The 19478-nt window shown below is 33.6% G+C and overlaps 1 protein-coding gene across 1 annotated transcript in view; it reads right to left on the bottom strand.

The window, feature by feature from the left end:
- Nucleotides 1-3066: 3066 nt before the first annotated feature.
- Nucleotides 3067-19478, bottom strand: part of LOC129221388 (putative lipid scramblase CLPTM1) — a 51532-nt gene continuing 35120 nt past the window's right edge. The window contains exons 11-12 of the mRNA XM_054855860.1: nt 13628-13795; nt 3067-6955 (exon numbers count right to left, since the gene is read on the bottom strand). Of these exons, the coding sequence (XP_054711835.1) occupies nt 6786-6955; nt 13628-13795 (338 nt within the window). The 3' untranslated portion in view covers nt 3067-6785. The remainder of the gene's footprint in view (nt 6956-13627; nt 13796-19478) is intronic.

Here is a 19478-nt window from a genome sequence, read left to right as displayed (position 1 = left end):
TGTTCATGAATAAATCTTTATATATTAATAGGCAAACCGCTTTCTTTTGGTACCATTTTCTTCTCTGTTTGTGAATCGATTTTCTTCATTATTTTTTTGTTTAGTAGCTATTGCCGAGTTTTAGAGTCATCAATTAAAGTTATTGAAATCGGACGCTAATTAACGGAGATATTAATTAAAAACGCATTTTCGTCCTAAATGGCTCTTTCTTGGATACTTGGAAAGTCTGAGTGAGAACGTAAACGACCCATGCCTTCTGCTAAAGGGAAATTTAGAGGGTTGGAAAAAAAGAATATAGATGCCAGCAGATATAAAATATGAAGATTAGTAATGTTTCAGGCTTTTTTTCTTCTGCAAAATAGAACAGGGTTGGTATGCTCTTGATGAAAAGGGCTTAGGAAAAAAACTTCATTTTTAAATGATTGAAAAAGTAATGAAACCTTATCTAGTGCTTGAATTCCTTAGGCATTCGTTGAATTGTGCATATATTTGTGTGTGTGTGTGTGTGTTTTTAAACATTTCATCAATGCAATTTTCAATTTTCTTAATATGTGTCAATATGTTTAACACGTGCATCACAGAAGATCGTCCACCGCGCCTGAGATGTCAATCCTTTTGCATCTTATAAATATTTTAATATTTTTGACAGTCGGAAATTATTTTGACACATGCTGACTTATATTAGCGTATTTTATGTTTTATTTTTAAAAAATATTTTATTTTTGAAATCATGCCAACATTGAACTCGCATTTTGCGGAAACTCGCTTCTCATCTTTCAAATTTCAATCCTTTTGCATCTCGTAAATTATGTAATATATTTGACAATCGGAAGTTGTTTTGACATATGCAACCCAAGGGGGAGGGGGATTAGCTTATTTTATGTTTCATTTCAATATATCATTACACTGTTTTTGGGATGTTTCGCGAAAAATTACTTCCAGTGTTTGAGATTTCAACCCATTGCATCTTGTAAGTACTTCAGTTTTTTTAACAATTGGAATGTTTTATTTGAAAAAAAATACTAAACTTAAACAAATGAACTCTGAGTATTTTAATTTAATGTTTGGCTTGAAATGCAATAGTTTTTGAAAAGTTTAATTTGCATTCATCACGATCTTGATGTCTACTAAAATATTTCATGGTATAATGCAGATTACTAGGAAGTTTTTTTTTTTTAATCTAGGAAGGGGGGATCCGTAATTAAATACTGTTCTTTGTACATTGCAGTTCAAAGGATTTTAAAATGCCTAGAATTTTTACTCTTATGGAACAAGTAGTCAAATTTATAACCCAAAATAATGTTGAAAAACACCCAAAAGCCAAATTTCAGCATTAGCTAAATGCTCCTTAGGGAGTGGGGAAAATGTGCTTAGTCAAGCGAACCCTTTTCTAAAGAAAAGTGACTCTGGGTGGGGTACTCATGGTGCAGACTACACTGTTTGAATCTTTGAAAAGTTTTTTAAATTGTCCTTTGGGGGGGGGGGCAAGTACTTTTTTAGTGGGTGCATCATTGCTCTTTGGTGGTGGCGGGGGGGGGGGGGGTGCACCGCGTTAAATAGTGCTTTTTTATGAATAAAACAATGCCCCATTCAAAGATCAGCACCCTGCCCTTTTTTCCTCTAGAGAACACTACTCTCCTCTATACTGGTGCAAGAGATAATCCTAGTAGCCCTGGTAGGTGCTGTTATACAATATGATTTAGAAAAACTTTTCAATGAAGGCCTATCTAGGAATGGAACTTTAAGTGTGTGTTACTCAAAACTGAAGCTGTCCACTTACATACCTTTGCTCCTCACTGTATCATTTATTTCAGAGAAGAAAAAAATCCTCGCGTGAAGCATTTTGAGTAAAAAAAAAGGGGGACCGGGGGGGGGGGGGGGGTTGAGGAGAAATTTCCATGGCTACTTATGAAATTGCACCAATCAATTACCAGCCACTGGCGAATATAGAATTCCCCCAGTTTTTCCCTTGGTCTGGTCACTCCATTTCACAGTTTCCAAAAATGGTAGAAACATATTCTGCAAATCTCAAAACATATCTAGTCATTAAATTTGAAAGAACTCATGAATTCAACTTTTTCCAGTTCCCACAATGAGGGTAGAGGGGGTAAGCAAGCTCGGCTCATGTATTCATTAACTTTCTTAATGGGCTTTTGTTAATTTTTCTCCTTCAAAAGTCTCACAGACAGGGCAGATTTATAAAAATGTTGAAGAGTTAGTCAAGAATCGCTATTTGCTTTTAACCATTCAACATTTACTGAAAGTGAATATCTTCAGTAATTCACTTATTGTGGTAGAGTCCAGAATAGAGTAACTGCTTTTAACGAGGGTTGACAGTAAACACAAACATAGTGACAACTTCAAGAATTTAGTACAGCTGAACTATGCGCTCAAAATATATTTGTTGGGCACCGATAAATATTTTGAGAGCAGGGTGAAGAGCAGTGCACACCTTCAATAAGTAGAAGAAAAAAGGAAATAAACAAAGAAAATCTTAATTTTCTTTCTTTTTCTTCAATAGTACATTGTAACTTAAAACAATTTTAGTTAGTTAAGGGCCTCTAGGCAATGGCCTAGTTGGTAATCAAGCCCTGGGGGGAAATGGCCATGGCACAAATTGCACCATTAATTTTTAGAGGCATTTATCTTTTCTTTCAGGGAAGATCACCTGTTATCTTCTATACATTAAATACGAGAAAAAGTTACAACTAAGTTGAGAAATGAGCATGGTTACCTCTCCCGTTCCTTTTTACACAACACTGTCTTACATTCTTCTCATTTTTATACAAATCATGATGGTTTTCAAAATGTTATTCTTCTTACCAGAGGCAAAACACTTGGTAAATAATCCCTTTTGATAATTTTAGGTGTGGTAGATATAAGTTGCCATAAAGCAAAAATTTATCTAGAAAATGAAGTCCTGAAAACTTCAAGAAATGGTACAACCAATTAATAATCCTACAAAAAGGACTAATTTTCAAATCCACTTCTTAAGCATAAACCCTATAGCAGAAAATGAGCAAGAACAGTAGTTCAAAATTCAATATAAATGACAGAAAATTAAGTTTGAAAAGACATTTTTATTCTGTTGCATTATTTGAATTTTACATAAAGATTTGACAGTACAATTAATTTCTTGAAATTGGTTGGCTTCTAAAAGGCAACATTATAAAAAAGGTTTTTACATTAGATGGTTAGAATACATACATGGCACATTATTTTTTGAGTGATGGAAGTACAAAATTTAAATGAAAATAAAAATAATTTATATTAAAACTATAACAAAAATTTGAACGAAAAAATGAATAAATAAATAAATAAATTAATTAAGAGAAAGGCTTTCTTCCTAATTCAACAAAAAGATAATTGGAAATAACCACAGGTGGAGAAGAATGGGAGGAGAAATTTGACAGCTGAAAACTTCAGAAGAAAAAAAAAAATTATTAAATTCAAATAAATATTTCCAGTTACTAATGTGCAAATCCCTTGCGAAATTAATGAGATTCAAGGTGAATATGGATCATAAAAATAACTAACTGAAGAATTAAGTCATTTAGGAAAGCATTCTTTATAAAGATATCAATAAGAATTGCTTGTGATACATGCAATATACTGACAGCCCGGTTATCCCATCTAAAGACTGCAGTTTCATCCTTGTTATGGACTCATCAGTCTGGAATAGGGAATAACTGAGCTGGAGGCAGGTGTCATCTCATTGAAGCTGAGTGTGCCAACAAACTGAGAGATTAAAGTAAATTTATCTCACCAGCGAGAGTCTGCGACATATAAGGTTCAACTCGAAAATTGAAGGCAAAGCTTGGGTATTAAGCAGGGTGGTAACTTACTGTTTATTGGTAGTGCTGTTTTATTTTGTTCTAAATAGATTGATAAACAATATATATGTATGTAATTAACAAAACAGGATAAAAGAATTAGGTGCTCAAAGCAGCTTTTCAGATTATATCAAAAAATAATATGTACCGTAAAACCTCGATTATATGCTAATAATTGCATGTGGGACAGACTGCTTTCGGACAACCAAAATTGTCTAATAATCAAGAATGCTTAGATTCTGAAATTATGTACAACCATTTTGTTTTTTATTACTTCTGATTGAAAGTGCTGCACTAAAATAATAAATAAAATTACTCAATGACATTTTATGTTGTCAGTTATGGCAAAGAGTAATTCAATCAACATTTCTTTTACTAATATGGCAACACTGCTACTTCAGTCATTCACAACGTTTGAATCATTCCAGGGCAACCTTATTATAGGAACACACCACTGCCATGGTGTTATGTACACAAAAACGATAATTTTGCACAATTAGGAATATCACAACTTGGTATATGCATCTGGATTTGAATGTTCAAGGGAAGGGCATTTGCACCGGGCCCAGGCTTAAAAAGAAGAAATTTCTTCAAAAATGGATTTCAGCTAACCAAGTTTTTCAATTGCAAAAAAAAAAAAAAAAAAAAAAAGAATTAAAAAATTAAGAGCAATCCTGCTTAAAATTAACTTTGTTTAACTGAGAATTTTGTACAAAAGACACTCAGATAAATGTATGTATCTACATATATAAACATACCAAATGACAGAATGTAGAAAAAATAACATATTTAGAGTATCAATTTCTCGTAATTTAAAATAAACAGTACTGAAAATTTATGGGATTTAAATTTTAATAAGTAAATATTCACATGCATTCCAATTGAAACTTGACAGAAAAAATTATTTTTATCATCTGCTTATGTTGCCCTAAAGCCACAAAAAAAAAAAAAAAAAAAAAACAAATATTCGGAAATTTGAAATGCAACAGAAAATTCGAATGTCACGTACTTAGCCATGTATCCCCAGGGGGACATTATAGGACCAAATCCTTCTCCTCAGATAGAAAGGAAAAAAAGCTAACAATTAAGGTTGAAGTAAAAAGAAAACTTTAATGAATAAGAACTATTTAACATCAAGAAATGAATTACAAATTTAAATTTAGAAAGTATGTATCCAAGCAAATGTTTTGCCACTTTCCCCCCAAAACAAGAAGCCTAGTTATTTCTCGAGTATATTTATTACGATAAACAATTCCAAATATTCAACAAGAAAACAAGATAAATATCAACTAAAAACAATTAATGTTAATAAAAGCTAAAAAAGAAAAATTATGTATATATATATATATATATACATATATATACACACGTTTGCTTTATTTATTTAGCTATGGTTAACTCCAGATTATCTGCGGCACTTGTGCCACTCAATTCCGTCAATAATCAGGAGTTTACTGTATATACATGTATATAATCTTTTTAACATAAAAATAATCCTTTTCTGTAAGGATAGTCAATAAGGTCACAAAAAATATATGTTTTACAGATTTATTACCCACAGTATAATCTCATTACAAACACGAAATACAAATACTCTTTTTTATATTCAATCTTTTATTACTTCAATCAGCAATCTAAAAAGTAATTTTATATTTTATGCAGCTTGAATTGTGGATTGAAGTTTTTAAACTTATGTTCTTACTTTCAAGAAAATATTTTTCAGCTCACAAGAAATGATTATTTATTTTTGAGGAAAGCACCACAAAAGCATTATGATGCTTTTCAAACCTTCACAAATATAAGAACAGGTAAAAGTACATCACAGATAAAACAAAAAATTGATTTTATTTTCAGATTTTTAACAAACATTTTTAAAAAATTGCTGCATATCCTCAGTATATACTTTACTTTTAGATCTTAATGTGATTTAAAAAATCAATATGTTTTTAACTACTTGATTGATAGCAACTTTAACTACATTGAAGTTTTTACACCCAGAACTAGTTTTATGTTTCTTTGGTTGTTTGATTATTAAAAATATTTTCGCTAAAAATCAGTTTTAAAAAATCACATTAAAATGTGAATGAACAAAAATATGTGCTTTTAAAACATGACACAGAAACTTTACTGAATGTATTACTATTCTTGAATATAAAAATAAAAGAATCTTGGCTCGATAAAAAAAATTTCAATATAAAACTGAACCACTTTTTTTAAGGGAAATAAAAATCTCTGTTTAACATTAAAATATTTCTAATACATTTTAACCAACTAACAAAAATCCATAACTCATTGCTTTTGTTTTTCATAATCAAACAAAAACTCAATAGATAAAAAGTAGAATTAGAAAAAAGCAAGATTTGTTCAATATAGAATGGGGGGGGGGGGGGGGGGGGGGGGGCGGGGATGCCAGGAAAAAATAATCAGGAAAATGGCTTACTACCACTAGTGAAAATTAAAATTCACCCACAACATGAGTAGAAAGTATGTATAATTAAGCCCATATAGTTTTATAAAACCAGAATGCAATAACTTAACTACAAATGGGAATATGTTTCTCAGTAAAAAAGTTTTAAATTTCTGAAATACTGTGGAGGAAAAAATAGAAAAAATACAAAAGAGACGATAACATTTCCTAGCAACCAGAAAATATGGAAATAAATAAATTGTGCTTTTATAAACTATTTAGAAATATGAAACAGAAACAAGTGTTTTTGTGAAAATGAATCACAGCAAAATGACCAGTATATATGACTTCTAAATCATCTAATGGTCACAATGATTTGGAACTTAAAGAACATTCATCTATCACATTTACTAAATATCATTTTAACATTTCACCAAAAGAGGAAAACAGCTTACAATTTTTCTAACACATTTGCCTAAAAAATGCAACAAGATTTACAGTGAAACATCCCATGAAAGAATAAAAAATTTACATTATAATAAAAATTAATCTGTTTTCTTTTCTTCAACCGACTTTTCTTCGTTAGCCACACAAACAGTTCCATTTGCTTCAGAACGCTGAGTCTCAATTTCTCCACTAGTCCCAAATTCATTCATTCTTTTTGGATCAACACGATAGATCCATCTTTGGTATAAATAAATGAAGAATACTATATCTGAAATACAATGAAAAATAAATTTAAAATTTTTTTTCTTTCAATTTTAGAATCAGAAATATTTTAAGAATTTTAAGGAAAGATCAGATCAATTGAGAGAAACTATAGTTCTGATAGGATTCAACAAGTTTAATTTTTTCTTTTTGAATTTTGGAATAAAAAATATTTTTCGAAGGAGATCTCCCAAACCCCCCACTCCTCTAACAGTATTTAAAATCGCCTACGATTGGGTTAATTGAATTTCAATTTTGAAAATTTTTCAGGGGAGGACTTCGAATCTCTCCACCCATTAACATTAGCTTATAAAAAATCTTCTAAACCAGCGTTTTCTACAGATCGGAAATTTTTCGAGAGAATGCTCCCCCCCCTCTCTCTCTCTCTCGCGCCAACATCACCGAAAAACGTCTTAAATCTCGTTTTAAGTGCTTCAATTTCGAAACATTTCTGTGCGCGAGTCCCTTCAATACTCCCCCCCCTCCGTCTTGAGTGAAGTGAAGTAAGTTCGGGTAAGCTTAAATTACGTTTTTGGAGCTTCAGTTTCAAGAAACTGGCGGTGCACTCCATTTTAACAAAAAAGTCAACCACATTTTAAAGCTTTCATTTTCAAAAACTTTTGGAGGGATGGCGTTCGCATCTCTATTCTCCTTAATATCACTATAAATCGTCTAAAACAGCATTTTTCGCACTGCAATTTTCAAATTTTTCCCGGGGGAGAGCCCCGGACCTCCCTTTACCTGTCGCAATCAGAAATAATTTACAATTAGGTGCTTGGAGTTTGAAGAAGTTTGAAAATTTATCAGAGGATGACTTCGAGTCTCTTCCTCCTATAACATCACCATAGATCGTCTAAAGCCGAGTTTTTCAACTAAAAATCTTGAAAAATCGCTGGAGGAGAACCCCCGGACCTCCTCTCATAATCAAATACAACGTATGATTGTGTTTTGGGAACCAAAATTTCTGTAAAAATTATTGGATATATTGGACCTTCTCTCTACTTACTTCCTCTCCAACTTAAAATAGATTCTAAAGCTGCGTTTTTATATCTTCAATTTCGAAAAAATTCCAGGAGGTAGCACTTCGACACCCCCTATTTCTGATTGAATATTCTTCTTACAATTAAATTTATATTACTTGTATTAAGGTCCAGTAAAATGACTATCCCTGCTAAACCAGAAGCTAAATCCCTCTCTCTCTCTCTCTGCATATTGGAACATGCGTTTTAAACAATTAAGGGGCAGCCAAATGCGTACGCCCCCTCCCAGTTTTTTGACCTAGCGACGGCCCTGATCAAGAACTGCGTTTTTACGTAAAGCTACAGGTTCGAAAATTTAAGTGAAGCGACACTTTCATCGACATTATTAAAGATCGTCTTAAATTTCATTTTAGGGCTTCAATTTCGAGAAAATTCCGTGAGAGCTTCCGAAAACTTTTTTTCTTAACGTCACAAAGGTCGGCTACAATTGTAATTTTAGAGGATCAATTTCAGAAAACTGCCTGTCCCCTAACCATAGATAGTCTAAAATACGATTTTAAAGACTTTTATCACAAAAATTTTCCGGGGGCGAGCCCCCGAATCTCTTTTTTCCCTAACATTACCACAGATAGTCAAAAACTGCGTTTTTAGAACTACAATTTTGAAACTTATCGGAGGAGAGCCCCCAAACCTGCCTTTCTTCCTAACACAACGGTAGACTATTTACAATTGCGTTTTTGAAGTTTCAATATTGAAAAATTACCGGAAAGAGGCCATCAAACCTTTTATCCCCCAAACATCACCAGAGATCATCTAAAACTGGTTTTAAAAATACATTTTCTAAAATTTTTCGGGGGAGACCCCCCCCCCCCCCCCCGTATTCTCTAGCTAACTGACTATTATATTTCTGTTTCAAGGTTCATATTGCATACATCTAGTAATCACTCCATCCCTAAACAGAAAGTTGAATCCATTCTCCCTGTAACTATTCATATCTTTGGAAAAAAAAAGGGGGCAGCAAAACTCAGGGGCCTCCAAAACTTGTTTACTCAAGGTCCACGTTGCAAATTTTGGGAAGGCGAGGCGGAACAATCCAACAATATTTAAGTTCAAATGGTATTTGTTAGCGCAACCCCCCCCCCCCACGGGAATTCGACTGGAAATTAAATACTTTTAAAATTTATGTTTAACCCGATTCAAAAGCGAGAAAATTTTTGGGGGGGGATGGGGACCCCTGGCTCATTTAATTCCAAGGCATGACCAAAGGTAATTTATTGATTCCAGAAATGCAATACTTGAACGGCCTTCTGGCACCAAATCACCCCTGATGAGTATGTACGAGGGCTGTCTGAAAAGTTTCCCACCTTGATATGAAGATGGCAGCACTAGTAATTCAAAGAGGGGTGTTCTTATTTAGGCGTTTTTCGGTAGCTCGGAACCAAAATTGGTGCCAATTTTAGATCAAATTGTTTGTTCGACAGCTATTTTTTTGAGTTGATACGACAGTTTTTGTGAAAATGGAAAAAATCGAATATCAAGCTGTCATTCGCTACTTGTACTTAAAGGTGAATACGCCTGCCCAGATTAAAGAGGAGTTGGATGGTGTGTATAGGGACTCTGCTCCATCATCTACCATAGTGAAATTTTGGGCAGTAGAATTTAAATGTGGCCGTACAAGCTTGGGTGTTGATGAAAGTTCGGGTCTGCATAAAACTGCTACTACTGATGAAAACATTGCCAAAGTTCATCAGATGGTGCTGGATGACTGTAGTTTGAAGGTTAGGGACATATCAGAAGCCATAAACATCTTCAAGGAACACGCTTGCCACATTTTGAATGAAGAATTGGGCATGCGCAAGCTGGCTGCCGCATTTGCTCCCTTTGAACCAGAAATGGATCCAAATAAACATTTGCAGTGCTCTGTTGGCGCAACAAAACAAAAATTTCCGACGACTGATCACTGTAGATGAAACATGGATCCACCACTACACCCCTCAAACAAAAACACAGTCAAAACAGTGGACTGCAAAGGGAGAACCAGTTCCAAAAAAGGCCAAGACAGTTCCTTCTGCTGGAAAAGTGATGGCAAGTTTTTTGGGATAGCCATGGAATAATATTCATAGACTATCTTGAAAAAGGTAAAACCATTACAGGAGCATACTATGCCACTCTCCTTGAGAAATAAAACCATGAAATTGAGGAAAAACGGCCTCATTTGAAAAAGAAAACTCCTTTTTCATCAAGACAATGCTCCAGCACACACCTCAGCGGTTTTAATGGCTTAAATTCATGAATTAAAATATGAACTGATTGAGCACTCACCGTTCTCACCAAATCTGGCTCCAAGTGACTTTTCTTGTTCCCTAAGTTGAAAGAAGTTCTTGGGGGACAAAGGTTTTCTTCAAATGATAGGTAATCAACTTTGTCAACAGTTATTTCCAGGAAAAAGACTCATCGTACTATTTGGATGGGTTAAAAGAATGGAAGCATTGCTGGATCAAGTGTGTGAACTTACAAGGAGACTATGTTGAAAAGTAACAGTCAGCTTGGATGGTGAATATCATTTTTCTTTGTTAGGTTGGAAACCTTTCAGACAACCCTCGTATATATGCATGTAGTTCTGTGACTTGCTTAGGGCCAAAAGTCATTTGGGCAATTTTCATGAAATTTGGCACAAAATTAGTAAGGAGCCATTGGTGTACCACTTAAGTTTTTTTCTTTTTACTGTATTCTAATTTTTAGAACACTTTTCACCTATATTTGTTCATAAGGCATTTTTGCATATTTTAATACAGTTGAACCTTGTTATCACGACATCTTTCGGACTGTCAACAAAGTGTCATCATAGCCGAAGCGACATCATAACCAGAATAGTTTAAAAATTCATAATTAAACATTAGTTAGCAACAAAATTTGAATTAATGAAGAAATTTATAGTGTTTATATGTTTTTTATTAGATTAAACTAATGCAAATTTGAACTATTGGTAGACATAAGAAAAATTATTATAAAAAGAAAGCTGCATTCTTCTTTTTTTCCCCTCCACAATACTGAAATGCTTTCCAATAAATGTTCGCTAAATTTTCAAATAACATTTTTAACACTCCTCCTTTCCACAAAATTATTTGCAAGAAAGGAACCAATTCAAGACTCTTCACTTTTGTCCGCAATTTAATTAGATTTTGACGGCTAAGCCCCACTTTTCAAAGGTGAAAAAAAAACCTTTGTAATTCTTTTATCCACTTTAGAGTCGTGTGTCCCTTTAAAATCTAATGAGGAGCTCTTATCTCTTTTTCTCTCATGAGAGAAGCTTGTAGTGACCACCTACAGCTTCAGGTAGCTATGGTCTTTCTCTTCTTCTGCTGTTTCCCTCGTCCAGTATCACAATCCACCTGTTTTGAATTCCTTTCTGTTGTCCCTCATCTTGTCAAAATCTGAAACCTGTACCTTTCAGAACTTATATACTGGCCCACCGTCATTCTTGAGGTGAAATGCCTGGTCAAATCTCTTGTCAGAGTCCGAAGTTCTTACAACAAACATTTCCAAGTGTTTTCATTATTTTACTGAAAATTTTTCAGTTGCGAAGAAATATTTGATCCAGTCTCCGCAGCTTGAAGTGTCGTCATAACAGGAGTTGCACCAAAAAACTGTCGTAAAATCCGGAGCCACTTAATGTTAAAATAATATGGCATAAGTTTGGGACTTCGAAAAAATGAAGTGACATCTGAAGTGTCGTGAAATCCTGGTGTTGCGTTAATGAGGTTTGACTGTATTTCAAATAAAAGCTCTGATTTCTCAGTACAAGAGGATATTTGTTCCAAGGTTCCAAGCTAGTTAGTAGAAGAGTTTTATGTGTTTTTAGCTAAATTTTCAAGGCTTTCCTGGATCAAATTCCATCATTACAGTTTTTCTCCCCCCCCCCCCCGTTTTATTACATTCACCAATAAACACAAATTTAACCACTACTTATGTGGGAATTTCAACGTCTTTGATTTTACATTTAAATTCTTCCAATTTTTATATTTATATCAAAGGAAGAATTTTTTTTTGCCCCCTATGAAATTTGTTCTAAGTCTCTAAATTTATAAGAGAGAGTCATAATTGCTTTTAGCTTGATTTCTGATCCAAATGAATACTTTTTTCTTTTACAAATGATTTTTTTTTTTGTATCTTTTTAATTTTTTTCATGTAAATGTCATTTATGAGCATTTTGTTGGAGTATGGAATTGGAACTAAAGTTCGTATGGGCAGTTTAACCAGGAGCAAATACAGGTGGAGGGTCATGGGGGTCACAAACTGTCAATGCTTTTATACATCCACATAATGTTCAAAAAATTAATGAATAAAATGCAGGATTGCAGTATCTTCAATTCATAACAAAATTTTAAATGTAAATATTTGAAATACAATATCCCTTGTTATTCAGATACATCACCCTTTTCCTCTGTCTCCTGAAACATTAAAAATGTGAAAAATACCTTGCTTTAAGCTTGAAACCTTTCATGAAAACATATGGTATTACTCAGAAAAGGTCTCTTTCTTCTTTATTTTGTCAATGAACAAATCAATGAAAATGCTTCTAGTCTGAATTCGCTGGAAAAGCAGCGGCAGAGTTCCTGTTATCTAAATGTACATATCCGCAGAATATTTTAGTTTAAGATATAGTTTGGAAACTACTTTACATTTCTTTTGTGTTGATGCTAAGGCCTTTACAATGAGTGAGAGTAATATAGGCAGGTCGAAGTAGAAGAGAATACACTCCCTGCTTTGGCTGCCTTTCGGTACCGAAAATATTCATATTTTGTTTTGCACAAATCAGAATTTGCATCCAATAAAGGAAGAATGACAGGGAGGGGTGAGGGGCGAAAGAGTTTTCGGGAAACAATACAGTTACTTTTAGTTTTCACATCAGTTCTACAGCAAATCGAAGGGATTAGTAAGTATTTTGGAAATACGAGGGTATTGGAATGTTCACTCTTATCTCACGGTAGCTATAAGAAAGAACATCTTCATTCGCCATTTGATGTTTGTACCTTTCCGACTCTAAAAATTTACTTAAAATTCAATCTTGTTTAAATTTTAATACGTGTGATAATATATTTGTGACGATATATACATCGAAACCATTTGAAAATCATGTCCAAAAGAACAAATGCTAATTTACTTGTATGTTGGATGGATAACTTTTTTAAGGACTTCGGTTATATCACTTTTTCTTTGTCCCCTGAAAAGCGCAATATAACACAGGGTTTTACTGTGCTACTTCTTGACTCATGCTTATGAAATTAATAAGGAACATTTTTGCCCTATAAGGTACATTATTCCAGGCTGATGATTTGGTGCCAACCCTCAAGCAGTTTCCGAAAGTTTTCACATCCAGAACTGTAGGTTCGCTCTTAGGGGGAAGGGGAAGGGTCGCTGCAACACCCCCCCCCCCCAGTTAAACTATAATATCTGATTCTTGTTCAGGAAATATTTCTATAAAACGTTATGACTTATATAGCTGCAATGATGGTACAATTTCAACTTGAAAGAGAGTTGGAACTCATTAGTCAATATTAAGGCAAGAGTAACCTTAGAACAAGCACATAAAAAATTCATTGAACTATAAACCTTTAGCTATGCATACTTTATCTGTTCCACAATATGCCTATCATAACAAAAAATGAATGAGAAAGAAAGGAGAAAAGAGAACATACCATCTCGAAAACAGCCTAATCTGTACATTGTTGGCATTTTAATCACAAATGCGAAGATATCATCAATAAAGGTATTAAGGAACTTATAGGACAACATTCTCCAAGGTAAATGGGCTACAGATTTCAATTTATAATTTATAAACAACTGAGGAGTCATCATGATGAAACCTAAAACACGAGAAACAATTAATTACAAAAATACATGTATGAATTCATTTCTAACATCATATAAATAATTAGCTTAAAACTAATAACTTTTGCAACACCCTACATTTTAGCATGAAGCAATTGCAAGTTTATCATGCACTGCTGCATAGTACTGGAGAAGTGGTCATTTCTTCCCATGCTGAGAATTAATCTCAGGTCTTTTAGGTAAACTACAGAGGTCTTAACCACTAGACTACACCAGACTTCATATTTTGAAACAGGCATGAAAGTGCCAGCTGACAAAAAAAAAGCTGAACTTTTTGCGAACACTAAAAATATCACACCGAACACACATACTATAAAAAATGAGCATACAGACATCAATAAATGCATTTACAAAATTACCTGTGTAAATATAAATCCAATAAGACAAAAAAAAAAAAAAAATGCTTACTTTTATTTCCAGAAATATTCCTCAATTAGAACAAAGTCTTTGGGTTTGAGAACCATTTATTAATGATTATTTCAAAATTTATGTAAAGAAAAATTTGCTAAACATCTTGAATGTATTATAGTCATAAAACACACTAAGTTTCCATATGAATTTTTCCCTTATGTTGTAGAAAGAAAATCTTTAGAATAAAAACACTTAATGAAGACAAAAATTCTTGAATATGAAAAACAACCCATAAATAATGATGGAAGAGATAAATGATACTTGTGAAAATTCATAAAATTAGGGACAATTTATTGTTCTCTGCACAGTTCGCATTTCGCTTTGCCGCTAACATCGATCTTTTGTATGCAGTCCTTCAGAGTAACCTCATATTCTTCATCTTTTACTTTTTTTTTAAATTTATTTTCTAACCAAGAAAATTTAAATTTATTCTTCTCACCACCATCTATTTCACGCGCTTTATGCTCTTCATTAACTGTTAAGATATTCATGATGATGGATAAAGGCACATGCTCGTTACAGCTTCACTTTATGAACAAAAACGAATAATTAATCCCTCCCACGTGCATGTGCACCAACACAAGCTAAGCAATCACAACATCGCACTGAAAGTACAAGTTACAGTTATTTATTTGAATGGACGCTCTTGCTAGACGGCTATCGCCTTCGAGACTTTGCCGACCTCGGCCGGTAGCTACCGGTCGGTTGATCACAAGACAGCTAATGACGTCAGCGCATGCTAGAGCAATACAGCGACGTTATTCAACCGACTGGTAGCCACCGGTCTATAAACGAATGCAAGCCTTCTTCCCCTTTTGAAAATGCGCAACGGGAGAAGATCGTCATTGGACCGCACGAAAGTAACCCCGCCTTTGCTCTGTACGTGAGCTGCACTTATCGCTACGAGATTTACAGCGGTGGCATCCGCGATACACGGAAGTTAGAGATCGTCTTAAGTCGCAGACCCCCCCCCCCCCTATTTCCACTCACGAGTTCTCGACGGATTTGTGTTAGATTTTTAATTTAAACTTTCACAAAACGTGAAAGAATCACTTAATTTGAAAAAAAAAACGTTTTTGCATCATGCAGTATCAATCCTTTTTCGATGTAAACATTGCATCACGTTGTGACGTCATGTGTGCGATCGGTTGCAATGACTCAGTCAAGTGAATGAACTTTTGGGTGAACCGAGTCACCAGTTCATTGTATCTTATAACCGCGAGAATTTTTTTGTAGATTGAGTTACTTTTTGATTGGCAACATATCTTTAACTTTCTTGCATTGGCAACACATCTTGTATTTTGCATATTCTTAATTTGAAAGCCATGTGAAGACCTTTAAATACTTCGAGCGATTTTTTTTCGCTCTCTCTCTCTCTCTCTCACCTCACATAGCCGCAAAATGTGTTGTACGTGATTTCGTGATGTCTGCCAGTGCCCTTTACTCCTGGCAGGGCGTAATACAACGTGATGTCTATTTTAAAGTCTTAAAACGCCTTTAGGCTTATTTTTGTATGTTACGTAAATGCCATATATTCCTAGGAATCAGCATGTTCGTAAAAGCTGAATGTATCGTTGTATTTTAGCGGCTAATCTTTGTCTATTCGTCTAAATGTTTTTTTTATATCAATGAAGATGTTGTTCGTCAACTTAAGTAATCCTTTGTGGATAATAAATACAGATTTTCCATGAGGAAAAATGCTTCACGTGTTTTTCTTTCCAACTTCAGGCTATGGACATTTTTATTTGCAAGTTCACTTCTACTAGCGGTGTAGTAAGCCTAAATTTCACTACACATAATGCTCACAATTTGCATCGATCTCAGAAACAGCGCGGAGAGCTTTCAAAAAAGCGGAATTCCGCGAAAACGCGGGAAACTTTCATGCCTGTTTGAAATGATTCTAACATAAGTATCCTTCAGACAGGCAATCAGCAACTGGTGGACCGCAATTTGGATCTGGACAGCAATTGGTCAGAAATTGGACCATCTAAACTATAACAGACACAAATAAATAATTACTTTTAAATATTTCTCTGTAGATAACAATACCTTCAGGTGCGAAGCGGTCATTTCTTCCCAAGCTGCTAATTGATCCCGGGTCATTTAAGTGAACTACAGAAATCCTAACCACAAGACAACACAAAACATTATATTTTAAATTGATACTAACACAAGAATCCTTCAAACCAGAAATCAGCAACTGGCGGACTGCAATTCGGATCCATGTCGCAATTGGTAAAAAATTGAACCCCCTAAATTATTTTAATAGTATAACTGAACAAATAAATTACTCTAAAATATTTTTCTGCAGATAACAATACCTTCAGGTATTGTTCTATCCCCATCATCTTTTTAAATTTATTAATTCACTGATTTGAGCCATTTACTTTGCTTTTACGTAAGGTCCACCAGGTTTTCGAAACGTATGTGGACTCCACATACGTTTCGAAAATTTTAATGAAAAAATATTACTCAAAATATATGGCATCCACCTTCAACACCACTCCATACATAAACAAACTGCTCCTCTTGCATGAACCTTACTTGCAAAATCTCAAGCCAATAAGTGCAATTTTCTACCGTTGATTTTTGAATACAAATATTTAATTTTAATTTTTGAATGAAAATAAAAATGAAAAAAATTATAAGTCATGCAATTTCCCCCCCCTGAACCTCGATGAAATTTTTAAAAAAAAGTATCCATATTCTACTTCAAATCACTTGTTGACGCCTCCTTTACGCCATATCAGTCAATATCAGTAAATGTAATCGAAGCAAAACATAAATGTGAAAAAGAAGCCAAGTTCAATTGAAATGAGGTTCGGGGTAGACGGTGTCACCAACAAAAAAAAAATTTGGATCTAAACAGTTACCAAGTTCCACAGAAGTTCCTCATAGATGCTGAATTTTCCGATGTTCTTCAAAACATTTAGAAAGCAATTTTTTACTTTCTTTGATAATGAATTTTAAACTTGCGGCAAGTTTTAGTCCTTACTATTTTTTTTTTTCAAGCTAGCCAAGTTTTAAATCTAATATCAAAGAAAGTAAAAAATTGTTTTCTAAATGAATTGTAGAACATGGGGAAAATCCAACATCTATGAGGAACTGCTGTGGAACTTGGTAACCGTTTGGATCTGAAATTTTTTTTGTCAGTGACACTGTCTACCCCGAACCTCATTTCTATTGAACTTGGTTTCTTTTTCACATTTATGTTTTGCTTCAATATCATTACTTTTTGAAAAGCTAAATCAAAGGTTATGTTCTATTTTAGACCTTAAATTTCATAATAAAACCATAAATGCAAAAGCATATGCAAATATATGATTTCCTTTTTCTCCTTGATTTTAGGGTGCACTGGTTTGCGGTTTCTTTTTATTAGAAGTTTTGAAGATATTTCGATAACTGGGGACTTGGCGCTATCTCCAATTTTGGGCAATAATCGTCTGTTTTTCCCATTTATTAGCAAGGCCAAAGTACATTAGCTCTTGGTCTTTGGCGTCCTGAGATTTGCCAAAATTTAGGAAAATAGCTAAGACTCATCTCAAAATCTATACATTCGTTGTACAGATAAATATTGTTCGGGGGGATTATCATAATGTAGATCGTAAATTATGCAGAATTGGCGAAAATATTTCTCAATTGTTGAAATTATTGCTGCCATTTTTGCTCCTCCTGTAAAATTTTGAATTTAATTGAGATCTAAAATTTTATAAAATTTAAAGCTGGTTATTTTTTATTTTAAACGCTTAGCTATAGATTTGCAATTTCAATTATTTGATGATCATTTTTCATTTTATCGGAACTTACAGTACTGTTAAAAGCCTCATTTTGGTTAGAAATTAAATTGTTAATTTTAAAACTAGTAGTTTTTTGCTACTTTAATGTAGTGGTTTTGACTTTTTAGATTTTCCTCTTTATATATGCATGAAAATCTATCTTTATGCCACATTTCAAGTATTTGAGGCACTTGGAAGTTAGTAAACATTTTGATGAGTGAGTCAGTCAGTGAGTCAGTATTAAAAATGACTTTTCAGATCTTAATAGTTCCATAACTATAAGAAGTACATTCATGAAATTTAGGATTATAGGTCTTCTATGCAGCTCTATTAGACATACAAAATTTTAAGCATGTCGATTTAATAGTTTTTGAGATATGAGGGGGTCAATAGTAGCTTGAAATAATTCGTGTAAGATATACTGGCAGATGTGTCGCCTGATTTTCGAACTTGGCTGATACACTGCCGTGTGTCTAAATAGCATTTCTCATAATGAGACACTTTGAATACTTTTTATTCAGACTTGATTGTTAAAACCCTTCTAGTTTCTGTCCATACAAAACCGTTTTCCTGATTTAAATGTTGCCAGGTGCCAAATTTAGGGGAATTCCTGCCAGAAATTTTCAGATTTACTCTTTGAAAATGTCAGTGCAGAACTGCATAAAACTCAGAAGGAAATCTCCCTTGACCATCTCCTCCAGTGACTGAAACTGAAAAAAAATTTAATTTTAGCTCCAGCTTTGAATATTAACTTTGATCAAAAAGTTTAAGGAACATAGCACCATAGTTATTTTTGTGTCCATCAAAAAAAAAAAAAAAAAAGGAAGACTGTTTTCACTGACTCATCATTAAAAAGGAGGTTATGATAAGGTTGAAATTTCTATACTGAAAAGGTTAGAACTCATACTGGTAAATGTAGTTCTGGAGCTGTTCAGAAAGGTCATTTCTAAGAGGCACAATGCAAATCCTATACTTTCTGGGGTATACCAGATTTTTTTTTGTTTCAAATGGGGGGAAAAATGCAAAGGCAAATAATACAATAATACTACAATACATTAAGCACTATACAAATCATGTTCATATGATATTTAGATGTAACAGACTATTTCATTGCACACATATGTAGAAATGTGTGCCTACCATATTGGAAAATTTCAATTGTAAGGTTAGCAAAAAGATATTTACACGTTCTATTTATGCATTAAAAAATAAACATTCATACATTGATTTATTAATAGTAGGTTTATATGGCACAGGTGTTACTAGGTTGTCATGAAAAAATAAAGAACAAAATCAAGTAATTGTAGTTATATTCTTATTAGAATAACTTGATACGTTTAGAGGCACAACAAAACGTGGAAGTTTGATAACCTTAAATTCAAAACCCTCACCATTATTTTACAGCTGTTTTGTCTAATTTTGTACTAACTACTACACTGTCTATTTTTTTATCAAATTTAATAAGAAAGAA

This window comes from Uloborus diversus, chromosome 4, assembly GCF_026930045.1.
Source record: "Uloborus diversus isolate 005 chromosome 4, Udiv.v.3.1, whole genome shotgun sequence".
Taxonomy (NCBI): Eukaryota; Metazoa; Arthropoda; class Arachnida; order Araneae; family Uloboridae; genus Uloborus; species Uloborus diversus.
This window is presented reverse-complemented; position numbering and strand designations above follow the sequence as displayed.